This window comes from Montipora capricornis, chromosome 3 (assembly GCF_036669925.1).
Source record: "Montipora capricornis isolate CH-2021 chromosome 3, ASM3666992v2, whole genome shotgun sequence".
Taxonomy (NCBI): Eukaryota; Metazoa; Cnidaria; class Anthozoa; order Scleractinia; family Acroporidae; genus Montipora; species Montipora capricornis.
In genome coordinates, this window is record NC_090885.1 from 27,649,921 (window position 1) to 27,667,513 (window position 17,593).

At 39.3% G+C, this 17,593-nt stretch overlaps 1 protein-coding gene and 1 pseudogene across 1 annotated transcript in view; both read right to left on the minus strand.

The window, feature by feature from the left end:
- Positions 1–17,593, minus strand: part of LOC138040046 (tetratricopeptide repeat protein 28-like) — a 50,511-nt gene that overhangs the window by 3,337 nt on the left and 29,581 nt on the right. Inside the window, 1 exon segment of the mRNA XM_068885840.1 lies at positions 12,942–14,897. Coding sequence (XP_068741941.1) covers positions 12,942–14,897 — 1,956 coding nt within the window.
- LOC138041754 (uncharacterized) lies at positions 6,216–9,625 on the minus strand (annotated as a pseudogene).

Genomic DNA, 17,593 nt, shown 5'->3' on the forward strand with positions numbered 1-17,593 from the left:
ATTTAGCATCGCATTGCCAATGAAAACCGAGTGAGCCAGAATGCTAGCACAATAGTGAACTAACGCTTTGGAAAGAACAAGAGCTTTAAGTATTCCTTCTGAAAAATTGCTTCTTGAATCTTTACGCATTCATGCCACTTTGTTTTGCATTTGACTTACCAATGGCTATATGACAAAACGCGTTTCATTTAATCGGAGGTCTAAACGTCACTTATCACTAAAAACCCAGCACAATGACAACTTAAGCAAAGAAGAACTTAAGGGAAAGGACTCGTCATAAAATGTCCTATTCACTTTTTTGATCATAGTTGACTGGGTGTTCATAATAAGTTATGAATGCACGCCAAGGATCAGCGGTTCATTGAGCAAGTTAGAGAATTTATTTGTCAGCTATTGGAGCTTTAAAATTACAAACTGTGAAACATCATAAATCCATGACATGTAGAAAGGAATTGCATTGCGTTTGGGAAAGAACATGATGCTTTATGTTTGAAGCCTTTTTGAGGGGGACGTAGGGGGGGGGGGGGGGCATTGAGGTCTATAAGAGACTGTAAACCCCTTCCCCTTGTACAAACTGAATATCTGAACAAAATACTTTGTTGACGTATGCATGATATGGACTAAACTTATATTCATGTTATAGGTATTTTTGGATGCCTTGGTTGTGAATAACACATACCCTCTAGTTTGTCTTTTCGGCTTAAATGTAAGAGATCCAGATCCCCCAAAAATAAAATCGTCCCTAAGTGGATGGTAATACATCGCAACAGAGGACTTAAGGTAGTTGAAGAGACCAGAAAGAAAGATTTTGCTACCAAATGCATGAGTGGTATCCGGATAACGCGGGACAGTGAACTGTCACGAGAAAAGAATAGCGACAATTAAATAGTCATGTATGGATGGAGTTTTCGAATAAGTTAAAAAAACATGAAAGTGTGAGATAAAAACTCAAGTTTACCACGAAGCAGGACTTAAGCAAATATCGATCAACGCTTTACTTCTCCACTTATGAAAAACTATGACCAAAAAATCAGTTCTCCTATTATTTTGGATTTCAAAACTATGTTAACTAAACACTAAGCGACCCAAGATTTAAGCCTTGATTTCAAAAAGACACCTGTTTATTTTAACTAGAATTTCCTTGTTAATGGTCCGCCATTACTAACTTTGAATATTTGAGAGAGTTGGATCGAGGAGAAAATAACGACAAAGACTCATGAGTTAAAGAATGCAATGGATGTGTACGAGTCTTTAGTTAATTAATATGCAGCACGGGAGTTTCGGGCTTTCAGACTTTGAAACTAGTGTTTTGCTGCGTTTTAAGCTGGTGAGTAAATGACGTCACTTTCCCTAGATCCAACCCTCTGAGGTCCCATCGGTTAGTTTTGAACGTGAGTATTGGCGGACCGTGAAATCCAAAATTTACACTCAAAGTAAACAGCCTTTGGATAAATATCCAAGCTCAAAATTTTGCCAGTGAGGTGTTAAGCAAACACACTGAAATCTGAAGAAAACAGAAATGATTTTTTGATTATAGTGGCACTTTATCTGCAGCGCGCTTGAAACTTTTGTTCAATTCAAACAAGCGTAACGGTTGTTTTGTAAAGCCTGCAGGCCTATGATATTGTTTGGCCAACCGGTATAGTCAATCACACAGCGCTAGTTTCAATACTCTTGAAGTATTAAAGTATTTACAATCATTAGGATGAACTTGAAAATTACTGACCTTTTTTCCTCAGTGAGTCACTCAGAAAGACACAGCATAGTAATTAGAGCGCGACCAAAGAACGAAATCTGCAGTCTGATTTAAAAAAAAAGGAAAAAAAAGCAAAAAAGAAACACGAATAACAAAATGGAAATACTCTTTTTTCTTGGAATGGTCCGTACCTCACAAATTACTTTCTTTGCCTCACTGTACTAGAAACATACATTTCGTTTCCGTTCCTTTGTCACAGTGTGAAACTAATATAAAACATTTAGCATGAATTAAACTTTAAAAAAAGAAACTATAACAAGCTGTAATGGTGTCAAAGCAAAACGCACGCATTTTTTTTTTTAAATCGAGTTCTAAGATATAGTGATGTAGTGACAAGAATTTTTTTTGATAAGCTTAGCAAACAGAAGAGCATTTCTTGAGCCAACCTAATCTCAATTAACAATCTGACCATAGAATTGATTTCTCCTATGGAGCACTTAACTTACCTTTTGCAAATAATTTAAAAGACTGCGTTTAAACAATACAGAGATTACAGCAGAACAAGAAAACAGTAGTTTGGGAGAGTCGTGTTTAGTTGGCGAAGGCACAGAAAGTGATTTGTTCAGTTGCAGTTTTGAATATATATAGCGGAAATCATTCTATTATCAGCTCTGTGATATCACGTTGTTTTGACTCCAGCATTATCACAAATAAACGGAAAATGAAATTACGCCCAGTAAAGATAAAAGAAAAAAAGTGTGCGGCTTTAAGAGTACCCGACGATTTAGATAATTATGAGCCTTACTGCCATTAAACATGCACAGCTAACTAAACCAGCACGCTTATTTATTCTGCTCTCAGAGCTTTACTGCAGGGGAAACATCGAAAACCAAGCACTCGAAAACGAAGAACATAGCACGAAGCACACAAAAGGTCGAAATCGAAATAAGCACCCTAAGTCGAAAACGAAGCGGAATCCCAACTCGAAAACGAAGCACCCAATTTTCCATTAGAAGATCGCATAGGCAAAAACCAAATCTGTTATTGTTGATCAGAATAAAAATCAACTTTCTACTAAAGATCGTTTTTCTGCTGTTTCTTACCATATCTTCGAGTTTAGCAAGTTGGGTAGGCAGCAGAAAATCACTATGGTCTTTAAATCCTTAAATGGTCTTACACCCGAGTATTGAAGCGATGTGTTTATCAATCGATTTGACGCTACTAAATATTCACCGAGGGACACCGTGAACAAACTTGCTGTTCCAATACCATTTTTTTGGAAGACAGTTTTAGGTATGGTGGTGCGGTGTGGTGCTTTGATCTGGTGTCTGATTCATTAGATGTTTTACTTCCTGTGATCACGAAAATAGTAAATGCATATTTGTCTATTGCACACTTCCCTTCCGAGTGGAAGGAAGCGTTGGTAACCCTTTTGCTTAAAAAGGGCGCCAAGGACTCTGCTTACAAGAACTTGCGACCAGTCATCAATCTATTCTTTGTATCCAAGATTACTGAGAGGGCAGTATTTGACCAGTTGTACACCCGCGTTACAGATAATGAACTATTTCCTGTATTTGCAGTCGGCTTATAGGAAATCACACAATACTGAGACGGCGCTGCTTAAAATAGTTAAAGACACCCTTCTTAACGACATCCTGATTGACATGAATCGCCAGCACGTGTCTTTGCTTGTATTGCTTGATTAAGCGCAGCATTTGATACGGTTGACCACGCCATACTCTTGCGGCGCCTAGAAACGTCGTTTGGTGTCACAGGAGATGTTCTCAAATGGTTCGCCTCCTACTTGTCTGGTCGCTCTCAGCGAGTTGCGGTCAATGGAGAACTGTCAGACAGATCTCACCTATCATTCACCTATCATTCGGTGTTCCTCAAGGGTCATACAAAGCAATGTATGGCATTCTTTCTCAATTGAGGCTTAATTATCTCCTAAAAATGCGTGGTTACCCCCAATTTTCTTTTTGGATATCGAGATCACTTGCTAAATTCTGCTGTCTCCGTATATTTTTGAACCGCGCAAAGATATCTCTGTATTAATAAGCACCTATTCAAAGGTATTTTTGCCCCGGTTTATGATTATGCAGGAAATATAGATCTTAACAATTGTTACTAAATGGGGTAACCACTCATCTTTCAAAGATAATTGATGAATAATGTGTAAAAACCTTTAAAATACAAAGCAATGTATGGCATTCTTTCTCAATTGAAGCTTAATTATTTCTGAAAAATGCGTGGTTGAACCGCGCAAAGATATCCCTGTATTAATAAGCACCAGCTATAAGAAATCCAAGGATCTCGAGATGCGCAGAACGTATGCCCAATAACAATAGTAGGCACCGTTCATAAGCGATTACGGTGAGAAATTTCTAGGTATATAATGCAAAGGCGCACATGAAGCGAAACTGCATCTTCACCTCAATTTCATGCACATTGCACCAAGCTGTGGGTTGTCTGTCACGTCTTTCGCACCGTGTTAATAGTTTGGTTTCTCTCTTCGTTTTCAATTCAATAACTGGGTAAAAGATTTTAACGGCGACAAGCACAAGGCTATGTCCAGTCTGAGGCGGTCAGTACATTTTTACCCAAAGAGGTTACTTCAAGTTGTGATATGAGGTCACAAAATCGTGCAGAAGCTGGAATAACGCTCAGAAAGGCAGCCAAAGATAAAGCAATTTGAAAGGCTGCCGCTGCTGAACCATCATCATCAGGGGAAAAGGTTTTGGACAAGTAATGCAAAAATAAATACTACTCAGTTTTATAATAAACCACTTTATTTCCAAGTTATGTTTATTAGAATTTTATGCAAAAGATGCGATCACGCGATAAGTGGAAAAGAAAAGAAAAAATGAAATCGACCTCGATTTTCAACGGAAGCTCGATTGAAATCGCTCTCCATTTGTTGAGGTCAATAAGAAGTCAAGATCGAATAATAACGATGTCAAAACGATCCGAGGTGTTAACAAACTGGAACTCGAAAGATCCGGGAAATCGACCTCGGTTGCACATAAAACTAAAGTGATCCGATTTCCCTTTATCGAGCTCGCAAATAAAAGTGAACACGATTTCCAAAACAGAGCTCCGATTTAGTCGTGTACGCAGACGCAAGGACCACGAATTTGAAAGCGAGCTCGCACTGTAAGTCGAGCTCGATCGAGTCTGAGCACGATGGCCACACTGGATGTCGAATCTTTCGAGTTCCAGTTTAAATTACGAACTAGCCCTCGGATCGTTTTGACATCGTTATTTTTCGAGCTTGACTTCTTATCGACCTCAACAAATCGAGAGCGATTTCAATCGAGCTTGGATTTCATTCCGTTGAAAATCGAGGTCGATTTCATTTTTTCTTTTCTTTTCCACTTATCGCGTGATCGCATCTTTCGTTTTGTTTTGCATAAAATTCAAATTCTAATAAACATAACTTGGAAATAAAGTGGTTTATTATAAAACTGAGTTGTATTTATTCTTGCATTACTTGTCCAAAACCTTTTTCCTTTGTTTCTGTTTCTTTTTTATTTCATTTTTGGAACGTAGCAGCGATATGTGCGAAAATGCCCGGTTCTCCTTTAATAAAACCAAGCAGTCCCTTTTTAATTTGTTGTCTATCGTTGAACAGGAGCAGGCAAGGGGCAGAGGAGAGGAAACTAGGCGATAAATATTTTCCTCCCACGTGGAAAGAAAGCAATTGTCACGTCTACTTTGGCCGGGGTTGAAATTGAAATTGAAATGGAAATCTGGCCCCAGTTGTTGAGAAGGTGGATAACGTTTTCCACCGGATAAATCACTATCAAGGGATCATGATCTCTTGTCACTATCCATTGGATCGCACTATTGGTTTCGCCATGACTTATCCACTGGATAATGAGTGCTACCCACCGTTAGTGCCATCCATCGTTTGAATAAATGCCGGGGGGCTGTACAGGTTTGTATTTCGGAGTAAAAGGTTTAAAAATTCTAAAAGCTAAAAGAATTCTTTCCTCATATCATTTTTCTTTCTTGAAAATTCAAAACTATGAATCCGTCGGACGAAGCACGACGATAAAGAGAGGAAAAAAATAGTCACCGTTTGCTAAGAATAACGGAGATTGGTTGTGTATCTTCCCACCCACCCCGGAAACACTTGTAAAGGCATACTTTTTCAGACAGGACGTTTTCTTTTCGTTAAAAGATAGTTTTCATTTACTATGTATTGCAACTGCATCATGTTCATTGGGAGGTCGCAACTTCGCATTGTATTAACACGTCCGAATGTGCTTTCATTGGCTAACTTTGGTGTAATGATATTTACAGGAAGCAAAAACATTTAAGGAAACAATTATTGTTCCGCTAATATGTAACAATGAATAATTTTCAACGCTTGGGAAAATGTGGCTGATTGCCATTAGCTATAAGCACGGTTAAACTCAAAGTGGTGGTTCGTAGTGCATAGGATACATGAATCTTTTTGCACACTTAATTCTCAGAAATATCGTTATATACATTTTGCATGGCAAAAATCGATTACTTAGAGAACTGGAGTCTCCGTGGGAAATTGAAGAGGCAAAACGGCTAAACAATTGCGCATTATCACAGCATAACTACCACCTCTCCATTGCCGCCACATTCGATTCTCTCGTCCAGGTAGGATTGGAAATCTTGTCTCCTCAACCCTTTCCTCCTATTCCGACCAAGTTTTAGTTGGCCCCAAGCTGATTCCACTTCCTGGGTATGCACGCCAGTTCGTGGATCAACAAAATTATGAGCATGGACAACGACTCCATGTGCTGCTCTAACGTTTTGCAGCCCGATCAATCGATTGTAGGCAGCCCAGTCGTCTGAGTGCACTATAGTGCCTGGAAGGCACCTCTGTATGATGGACAGCAGAGTGGCCGCATCTCTTCTCTCCACAACTTGGAAATAGCCTCTTGCTGGAGTATATTCTGCCGATACCACACCAAAAACCCACGCTTGACTTGCAGCTCTTCTTCCCCTGTTGTACTGCAAGATTTATTAAGAGATGCAGATGTTATCTTTACATAAACGGCCAGAACTTGAAAGGCAACTTTTTGGTCTTACAGTTCTTCTTCAAACCAAAGAAGCAGAAAACCATATCTGATAGTCAAACTCTTTTAATAGTTTATGGGTTACTTTTTTTTTAATTGCCGTGATGACTCAGTTTTCGTTTACTTTTGTCAGGGTGTGAATTATTCTTTTTTGTGATGCTGAATGAGAAAATATGTCGTGGCAATAACGGGTAGTTGCTTTATACGCCATTTATTTAGAGGCTACAACTTTTACCTTAGGCTTGTGGTTGAACTTGCTCTCATCGCACTTAACCACAGTTCCAGGACCTCCGAATGGAATGAATGGTCTGATTTGTAGGTCTACAGAACAGATATCTTGAAGTCGTCTGCATATCTTCGACGTCAGAGAAGCATTAATTTCCAGAGCTCTCACCATTCTATGCTGTTGGTCATCTTGAGTTAAATAGTATACGGCCTTGAGGAGGGTGGCTAAAGCTACCTTAGGGAACTCTTCAAAAAGAGTATTGATCCTAAGGCTTCTTCTTTTATGGCATCCGCTGCAGCGCCTGTTAATTGGGCAAAACAGCAACGTGAAATGACTAAAGACCTGGCCAAACGCCCGCAACATTTCAACGCAACATCTTGCAACATTAGGGACCTTTAGATTCTACAACAAGGACATCCATGTTTTGATCAATTGACATCTGTCAAAAAAGGTATCCGGTGACCAGTATCACGCGACCATATCGCGGGCTGAAGCTTAGATGTCACCGAGGTCTGATGTTTTTTGGAAGTTGACCGCTGACTAGGTACTGGTTTTGATTGGATTGCAGGCTCAACACATGTTAACACGAGGCTTCATTTTTCGCGCGCTTTCTGTGGCTCGACGCTGCTACACGGCCATGCTACATCAAGTTCTTAGAGTCAACGCTTTTCGTGTTCAGGTGGAAAACTGTTTGGATAGTGTTTCCTTCCTGCATTTTTCGCTGGTTTCAATCCACTTTTACATATCATGATAGCAGTGGTCCACAATGGCGGCTACGCGGTTATTCAAGTCAATCATCGGATATAAACTCAAGCTGATTGTTTATTTTTAATTTGAATAGAGCTGCTTTTTTCTCTGTATTGCAATTTTTGGCATATCTTTAGAAGCTCTGATAAGGTTACATGATGCCTGGAGGACCTATGACTAGAACAGAAAAGAAAGGAGAGTAAGAGAGAACGACAACGACCACACAGAATACTAGTAATAGCCCATACTTAGAAGTTACTCCACAAATTATTTCCTTGGGCATTAAACTGTTTGTTATTTTCAAAAAGTGCTTTAATCGGTTTCCTTTTGTTCAGTAGTGTTCAGGAATCGATTTTTTGTTGACAACTGAAAGTAAATAACAATCATCTGTACTCTTTTGGACCGAAGATATCGAAAAGGAAACGCCCTTGAAAGGAAACCCTTTTAAAATCGGTGCCCATACCTACAAACTGTAGATATGTACACAATTATTACATCTAATCACTTTCCTTTCCAGGGTGCTTAATGCCTCGTGTTTTAATAACGCTTTTCGTTTTCGAAGCTTTCTTGTAACATTTTTCAAAGATAAATAAATTTGGAAGACACATTTTTATGCATTTTGTAAAACTGACCATATTTATGATTTCTAATCAGGTTATAAGATAAGCAAATGGAGAGTGAGTTGTCTTATCCAACGTTAGATGGTTTCCTTACTTACTTGACCCAAAAAGGCGCTGTTACACTCGGCAATTTTTCCAGCAACTTGTCTCTCAATTTTGTTTCGACAAGAGTTCTCACACTGCAAAGCTATTCGCTTGAGGTCTGTTACACTGGGCAACGTTTCCTGCAATTTGTCTCGCTTTCGATGATCTCATGAGGTTAAAGGAACATTTCACTGGCTGATGACGCAATCCGTTGCGACACAAGTTGCAGGGCAGATTTCACAGCACGCATCGCTTGAAACCTTCGTTGCTAATTTGCGTAAACCAATGCGCAAAGTAGCAATGGATTTTACTTTCCGCGAAGGGTTTTGCAATTTGTCTCACCTTGTTTTTGGCAGTGGTAAAGTGTGCAACTTGCAACTTGTCTCGTTATTGCATGAAAAATCGCAAAATGCAACAGAGCCTTACATTAAATTAGGTTTTCAGTTTAAAACGTAAGTTAAACATTCGGTTGCGTTACATGACCAGGGTCTCCAAATACCATCAGTTTGACCCTTGCGACGGAAATGGTCTAAATTAAAGGCCATACTATAGGCTGCCTGTAGCCTTTTGTTCCCTTGAGGCTCAAACCAAAAGTTTCAACCAACTGTACTATTTGGAAGGATTGACTCTACCCCAGAAGTTTCACATAACATCAAATGTTATGGTACCAAATGAGACACCAATCATTTCTTAACAAGGTGCGCTCATTAATGTGACGTAAAAATCTATCATAGCAACGAAAATGCCTTCTAAAAAAATGCCCTATATTTTGTCTTCAAAAGCTTGTATCTCAGAAACGAACTCCGTGACCCCCATTTTTTATATTGCTCAAAAGTGGTTAGCAAGCTAAGATAAAAAGTGAAAGAAAAGATAAAACTCTTTGCAAAGGTATAAAAAATTATCTGCAGCGGATTCAGAGCCACCTTAAAATTTTCCAGTTGTGAAGGTAGCTATGAATATGCTCCAGAGATTTTTTTCTAACCTTGCAGCCGATTTGTTAGTTCCCTATATAACTATTATTCCAAGAATTGAACTACTTTCGAATGCAAACACATTCTTTCACTTTGCTTAAAAACACCACCGATAACTCGAGGGAGTAAGCCCTACAAAGAATTTGGAAATTTATTAAGAAAAGAAAAACGTCTTCTTCATTCCTGACGATATCATTCATTTGTTATGCAGAAGAACGGGAAAAAAATTTCACCCGTCGTTTCCCTTCTATTTGTGATCTTTGAATGTTGCAAATGACACATCAGGGGTGGATCCAGCATTTTTTGAAAGTGGGGGCCGAACAAGAATACTAATCAGCGCGCGTTAGCGTGCCTCAGTAGCGCCTTAGGCGCTACTTTGTAGGGGGGTCTGGGGGCATGCCCCCCAGAAGATTTTGAAAATTTGGGTACTCTTACATGCACTCTGGTGCAATCTGGAACGTAATGTATCAGGATTCCATATTGAATAAAATTATAAGTTATGGTTATAATGATGCATGGTTTTTGACTCTTCGCTTCAAAGTCACAAAATATATATAATTATATATATAGACATTAAGATTTTACGTTGTTACAGTCTCTGTAAGATAGGTTGACTGTAGACAAGTATTTCGCATCCAGTCTTCTTCCTCATTTCGAAAGGATAATATTAGCGCCTGTAAGTTGAAAGTTTATTCGCACAACTTTGGTCATACTATTAGCGAAAAATCACGCTTTAGCTAAAAAAATCAAAAGCTCCAACAGACTGCTTACAAAATGATAAAATTATTGTATCTTTGGAAAAAAATAAAATCTCCGACGAACTGAAAGGGGGGGCCGCGGCCGCCTCGGCCCCCCCTAAATCCGCCCCTGCACATCTCTTTTCCTTATCACGGTAAAAGTCTGATGTTAAGGGTAATCAGCAGAAGTGTTTTTTTTTTTCATTTCTTTCGAAACTGGCTTACACTCCAACAACAAAAACACTTTCAAAGAACTAAATAAAACATTATTTTTAGCAACTCAACTATAGCACTATGATTTTGATCGCCATTCGAGCAACACTTACCGTTGAGATTATATGAGAAACGAAGTATAAAAATAACGGGTAAAACTAGCATTTTACTATAGATCTAAGCTTTCTGTCATAATTTCACTTACAATAATCTCAGTCTGTTGGTTTAGTTAAAGCAGTAAACTTCTACTAAACCTTTGGAGCTTGTTCTACTGGTAAAACCATGATTGTTAACCCGTTCTACTTTTGTTTTTACAAGTTCGGCAATCACTAAAGTGTCCGGCTCTGCTAGGTTGTCTTCTAGCATCTTTGACATCGATTCTGGAAAAGAGAAAAAATAAATAAAACAGCTCTAAATATAGCTGGTTCTTTTGAGCATACACAATGCGCCGATGTGAATGGCTACCTGCAGGACGATGCTGTCTTCGAATTCCTTACAAAAGATGACGTTTAGAGATCTATGGGAGATTCATAGAACGGAAACACCAAAAGAGACATCACGAGGTGATAAATGATCCATCTTCAGAAAAGGCTGAACGAAAACAGTTTTTCCACCAATGTGAAGTGTATCCTTTAAATATGCTACTGTGCATGCGTGATAAGCATGTGGAAATTACATTTATGACAAAAGCGTGTTAGAGGAAACTTTGAATTGTTTACACTACGAAGCTACGATAATAGACAAATCTGTTGGGAAGGCTAGCACGTTTGACGTCTTCATTCCTTCTCTCCCCTCCCCCCTCATTCAATGTTGTGCAAAGCTGAATGGTTTTAGTGGGAAATTGTTGAGTTACCCTCCAACATTGAATAGAAGGGAGGGGTCTATATAAGAAAAGGTGAAACTATTTCTTTTGCGCTTTAACAGAAGCGGGTTGAAGTACATACAGCTATGGTGCGGTTCATTTACATAACCTTCCCAACTACTTTTGTCTATTGTAGCATCTCGTTATCATGCTATCTTAGGCCTATTTGATTCCTATCGTCAATTTTCCAATTTGAAAGTATTCTTGTTTCTGAGTTAAACTCGAACTTCACTTGCCATTTTTTTGGAAATTCCAGCGTGACATCATCGCCAACCAGCAAAAATGGCGCCCAGTGCTTTATAGAGCAATACTGCTTTGACTCTCGGAAAGATTTCATTGCTTGTTGAAGAGCTGCACTTGCGCTTTTTCCATCTACCAGGTGCTGGTAGAAGCTCCTCATGAAAAGCAACGTTACCTCGTCATCAATTGCCCAGAGTGACACCAAAACAGACCGAGCTCCAGCACACAGGAAAGCCCTTGCAATTCCCACCACTCCCTCAGACTTCACTTCTCCTCGGCCACTGTGACAACAGCTCAGCACAACTAGCCTTGCTCGAAGAGAAATTGTCTGAACATCCGACATTTTCAAAATGAAGTCTTCCCCTTTGGGGATTTGCGATTTCCGTTCGGTATTTGGGGCTAAAGCAATTTCTCCCGTTTTTTGGCATCCATGTGCTGCAATGTGAACTAAAGCAACTGATCTCATACTTTTCAGCACCTCAGCTTTCGTGGCACTTTTTCCAGTCAGCGGTGTTGTCTGCAGAAGTTGTCCAATCATCTCTACTTCTTGTTTTGCGCACGGAAGCTGTTCGAAAATGGGTTCCCCTTTCTTGTTAGTAACTTCCTTCAACCACGGATCACCTACAAGCAGTGCTCCAGTCTTACTGTGGAAGTCTTCAGGTGCACCAACGATCACATTAAAAGCAGTCAACGAGGGAACGGTGCGGATCCTGATAGATTCACTCAACGCAGAATATGGAGCCAAGCAAAATGGTCCATCGGGAACAACGATTAACTCATTTCCTTGGAGCAAGTCTGCAATTGGCCCGAGTAAGACATCATACAACGGTTGAAAAGAGTCAACGGAGAATGAAGATGGTAGAACTGCTTTCTCACTGATACATCTTTTGCTCCAAGACAGGTCATTGCGTAGTGGATGCAATGAACGATTTTCGCATCTGACACCATCCCCTACGCCGATCTCTTTCAAAATAGTTTCCATCAACAAATCAGCACTTCCATTTGCAATTTGCTTTTGGCGAAAACTGATCTTTCTGTCTTTTCTTAGCACCCAAAACGTGATCTTGTCATCGTCAAGTGCCATAAAAACGGCTTGTGAAGGCAAAAACTCTAATGAGGCTGAAAGAGTTTGGTCCGGAGGAAGTGCAAAACTTGACTGAGAATCAAAGCTGTATTGTTCTTTCAAAATATCGCTCAAAGCCTGTGCTCGACCTTTCTCAGCAGCATACAAAGCTTCTTCAATCTCTCCATTCTTCAAAAGTGTCCTCCACAGAGCAGTGTATGCCACGCGATAAGAATCACGAAAAGTTACTTTTAATTCATCTTCTGACTTCAGATTATGCCTTGTTTCATCAAAATGTTTTATACTTGAACGATAACAACTGAGTGCATTACTCAAGGAACCCAACAATTCATGATCATGACCTTGCGAATACCACGCGATTCCCTCTCTTAGAAAGTCTCCAGTTTCCTTGAAAATACTAAGACTGTGTTCATGGTGTTCCATGGCTTGTTTAAAATAACCTAGCTTGCAGTAGGCATTTCCCAGATTTACATACGCTGATCCCTCCCCATTCCTATCCCCTACTTCTTTAGCAATACTAAGACGTTTTTCATAGTACTCAACGGCTTGTTTAAAATTACCTAGAATACGATACGCATTTCCCAGATTTCCATAGGCTAATCCCTCCCCAGCCCTATTACCAACTTCTTTAGCAATACTAAGATGTTTTTCGTAGTACTCAATGGCTTGTTTAAAATTACCTAGATTGCGATAGGCAATTCCCAGATTTCCATAGGCTGATCCCTCCCCAGCGCTATTACCTACTTCTTTAGCAATACTAAGATGTTTTTCGTAGTACTCAATGGCTTGTTTAAAATTACCTAGACTAAGATAGGCATTTCCCAGATTTCCATAGGTTGATCCCTCCCCAGCCCTATCCCCTACTTCTTTAGCAATACTAAGATCTTTTTCGTAGTACTCAATGGCTTGTTTAAAATTACCTAGATTGCGATAGGCATTTCCCAGATTTCCATAGGTTGATCCCTCCCCAGCCCTATTACCTACTTCTTTAGCAATACTAAGATGTTTTTCGTAGTACTCAATGGCTTGTTTAAAATTACCTAGACTAAGATAGGCATTTCCCAGATTTCCATAGGCTGATCCCTCACCAGCCCTATCCCCTACTTCTTTAGCAATACTAAGATGTTTTTTGTAGTACTCAATGGCTTGTTTAAAATTACCCAGACTAAGATGGGCATTTCCCAGTTTTCCGTAGCCTGATCCCTCCCCAGCCCTATCCCCTACTTCTTTAGCAATACTAAGTTTCTTTTCGTAGTACTCAATGGCTTGTTTAAAATTACCTAGACTAAGATAGCCATTTCCCAGATTTCCATAGGTTGATCCCTCCCCAGCCCTATTACCTACTTCTTTAGCAATACTAAGATGTTTTTCGTAGTACTCAATGGCTTGTTTAAAATTACCTAGACTAAGATAGGCATTTCCCAGATTTCCATAGGCTGATCCCTCTCCAGCCCTATCCCCTACTTCTTTAGCAATACTAAGATGTTTTTCGTAGTACTCAATGGCTTGTTTAAAATTACCTAGACTAAGATAGGCATTTCCCAGATGTCTATAAGTTGATCCCTCCCCAGCCCTATCCCCTACTTCTTTGGCAATACTAAGATGTTTTTCGTAGTACCCAATGGCTTCTTTTACATTACCTAGAACAAGATAGGCATTTCCCAGATTTCCGTAGGCTGATCCCTCCCCAGCCCTATTCCCTACTTCTTTAGCAATACTAAGATCTTTTTCGTAGTACTCAATGGCTAGTTTAAAATTACCTAGATAGTGATAGGCAATTCCCAGATTTCCATAAGCTGATCCCTCCGTAGCCCTATTCCCTACTCCTTTAACAATACTAAGACATTTTTCGTAGTACTCAATGGCTTGTTTAAAATTACCTAGTCTAAGATAGGCATTTCCCAGATTTCCATAGGCTGATCCCTCCCCAGCCCTATCCCCTACTTCTTTAGCAATACTAAGATGTTTTTCGCAGTACTCAATGGCTTGTTTAAAATTACCTAGATTGCGATAAGCATTTCCCAGATTTCCATAGGCTGATCCCTCCCCAGCCCTATTCCCTACTTCTTTAGCAATACTAAGACCTTTTTCGAAGTACTCAATGGCTTGTTTAAAATTACCTAGACTAAGATAGGCATTTCCCAGATTTCCATAGGCTGATCCCTCCCCAGCCCTATTACCTACTTCTTTAGCAATACTAAGATGTTTTTCGTAGTACTCAATGGCTTGTTTAAAATCACCTAGATTGCGATAGGCAATTCCCAGATTTCCATAAGCTGTTCCCTCCCCTGCCCTATCACCTACTTCTTTAGCAATACTAAGATGTTTTTCGTAGTACTCAATGGCTTGTTTAAAATTAGCTAGACGAAGATACGGAATTCCCAGATTTCCATAGGTTGATCCCTCCTCCGCCCTGCAGCCTATTTCTATGAAAATATGTAATGCTTGTGCATAAGTTTTTATGGCCTGTTGATAATCAGGTAGGTTGAGGTAAGCACCGCCGAGATGAAAATGAGCCCTTCCTTCACGATATCTGTCTCCTACACTTATCGCAATGGCAAGCTCTAGCATTCGCTGCTCTACAGCCTCTAACTTCCTATCTACCATTCTTCAATAACTAAATGACAATTAAAACTTTTTCCATGAGATGATCCAATGTCAAATCGATGTCAAATGAAGCTGGAAGGAAAGAAAGATAAAGACGCTTGATGTTTAGTCTGCTTTTTAGCTTCGAAACGAAAACGTTCTTCCCACCCTATTTCCTCCCAGGATGATTAGTTAAGGGGTGGTATCAACGGGTTAACACGGGGGATTTGCCCTCACCTTTGCAGGAAATCAATTACGATTCTAGATGAAATAATTGATTTGTTTTCTTACAAAAAACGGCCACAGAGTTAGATAACAGAGCGAGAAGCATAAAGTAAGAAGAGGTTATGGATGACTGTAGCTTACCAATGACTCCAAACCCCATCCCCCCTCCCCTTTCTTTTTTTCACAAGTCAAACACTGAGCAAAACAGTTGTGCTTTACTTGCTTAAACGACAAACAAATAAAATAAAATAACTTATATCGAGTTCGGCAGTTGCAAAATTTAGCATAGCGTTGCCAATGAAAACCGAGTGAGCCAGAATGCAAGCACAATAGTGAACTAACACTTTGGAAAGAACAAGAGCTTTAAATATTCCTTCTTAAAAATTGCTTCTTGAATCTTTACGCATTCATGCCACTTTGTTTTATATGACAAAACGCGTTTCATTTAATCGGAGGCCTAAACGTCACTTATCACTAAAAACCCAGCACAATGACAACTTAAGCAAAGAAGAACTTAAGGGAAAGGACTCGTCATAAAATGTCCTATTCACTTTTTTGATCATAGTTGACTGGGTGTTCATAATAAGTTATGAATGCACGCCAAGGATCAGCGGTTCATTGAGCAAGTTAGAAAATTTATTTGTCAGCTATTGGAGCTTTAAAATTACAAACTGTGAAACATCAAAGTCCATCACATGTAGAAAGGAATTGCATTGCGTTTGGGAAAGAACGTGATACTTTATGTTTGAAGCCTTTTTGAGAGGGACGTGGGGGAGGGGGGGGGGGGGCATTGAGGTCTATTAGAGACTGTAAACCCCCTTCCCCTTGTACAAACTGAATATCTGAACAAAATACTTTGTTGACGTATGCATGATATGGACTAAACTTATATTCATGTTATAGGTATTTTTGGATGCCTTGGTTGTGAATAACACATACCCTCTAGTTTGTCTTTTCGGCTTAAATGTAAGAGATCCAGATCCCCCAAAAATAAAATCGTCCCTAAGTGGATGGTAATACATCGCAACAGAGGACTTAAGGTAGTTGAAGAGACCAGAAAGAAAGATTTTGCTACCAAATGCATGAGTGGTATCCGGATAACGCGGGACAGTGAACTGTCACGAGAAAAGAATAGCGACAATTAAATAGTCATGTATGGATGGAATTTCGGAATAAGTTAAAAAAAACAAGAAAGTGTGAGATAAAAACTCAAGTTTACCACGAAGCAGGACTTAAGCAAATATCGATCAACGCTTTACTTTTCCACTTATGAAAACCTATGACCAAAAAATCAGTTCTCCTATTTTTTTGAATTTCAAAACTATGTTAACTAAACGCTAAGCGACCCAAGTTTTAAGCCTTGATTTCAAAAAGACACCTGTTTATTTTAAGTAGAATTTTCCTTTTTAATGGTCCGCCATTACTAACTTTGAATATTTGAGAGAGCTGGATCGAGGAGAAAATAACGACAAAGACTCATGAGTTAAAGAATGCAATGGATGTGTACGAGGCTTTAGTTAATTAATATGCACGGGAGTTTCGGGCTTTCAGACTTTTAAACTAGTGTTTTGCATATAAAATGGCCTGCGTTTTAAGCTGGTGAGTAAATGACGTCACTTTCCCTAGATCCAACCCTCTGAGGTCCCATCGGTTAGTTTTGAACGTGAGTATTGGCGGACCGTGAAATCCAAAATTTACACTCAAAGTAAACAGCCTTTGGATAAATATCCAAGCTCAAAATTTTGCCAGTGAGGTGTTAAGCAAACACACTGAAAATCTGAAGAAAAACAGAAATGATTTTTTGATTATAGTGGCACTTTAACTGCAGCGCGCCTGAAACTTTTGTTCAATTCAAACAAGCGTAACGGTTGTTTTGTAAAGCCTGCAGGTCTAGGATATTGTTAATTCGTCCTGAATTTTAATCAGCCGTTGGCGAACCGGTACAGTCAAGCACACAGCGCTAGTTTCAATACTCTTGAAGTATTAAAGTATTTACAATCATTAGGATGAACTTGAAAATTACTGACCTTTTTTCCTCAGTGAGTCACTCAGAAAGACACAGCATAGTAATTAGAGCGCGACCAAAGAACGAAATCTGCAGTCTGATTTAAAAAAAAAGGGAAAAAAAGCAAAAAAGAAACACGAATAACAAAATGGAAATACTCTTTTTTCTTGGAATGGTCCGTACCTCACAAATTACTTTCTTTGCCTCACTGTACTAGAAACATACATTTCGTTTCCGTTC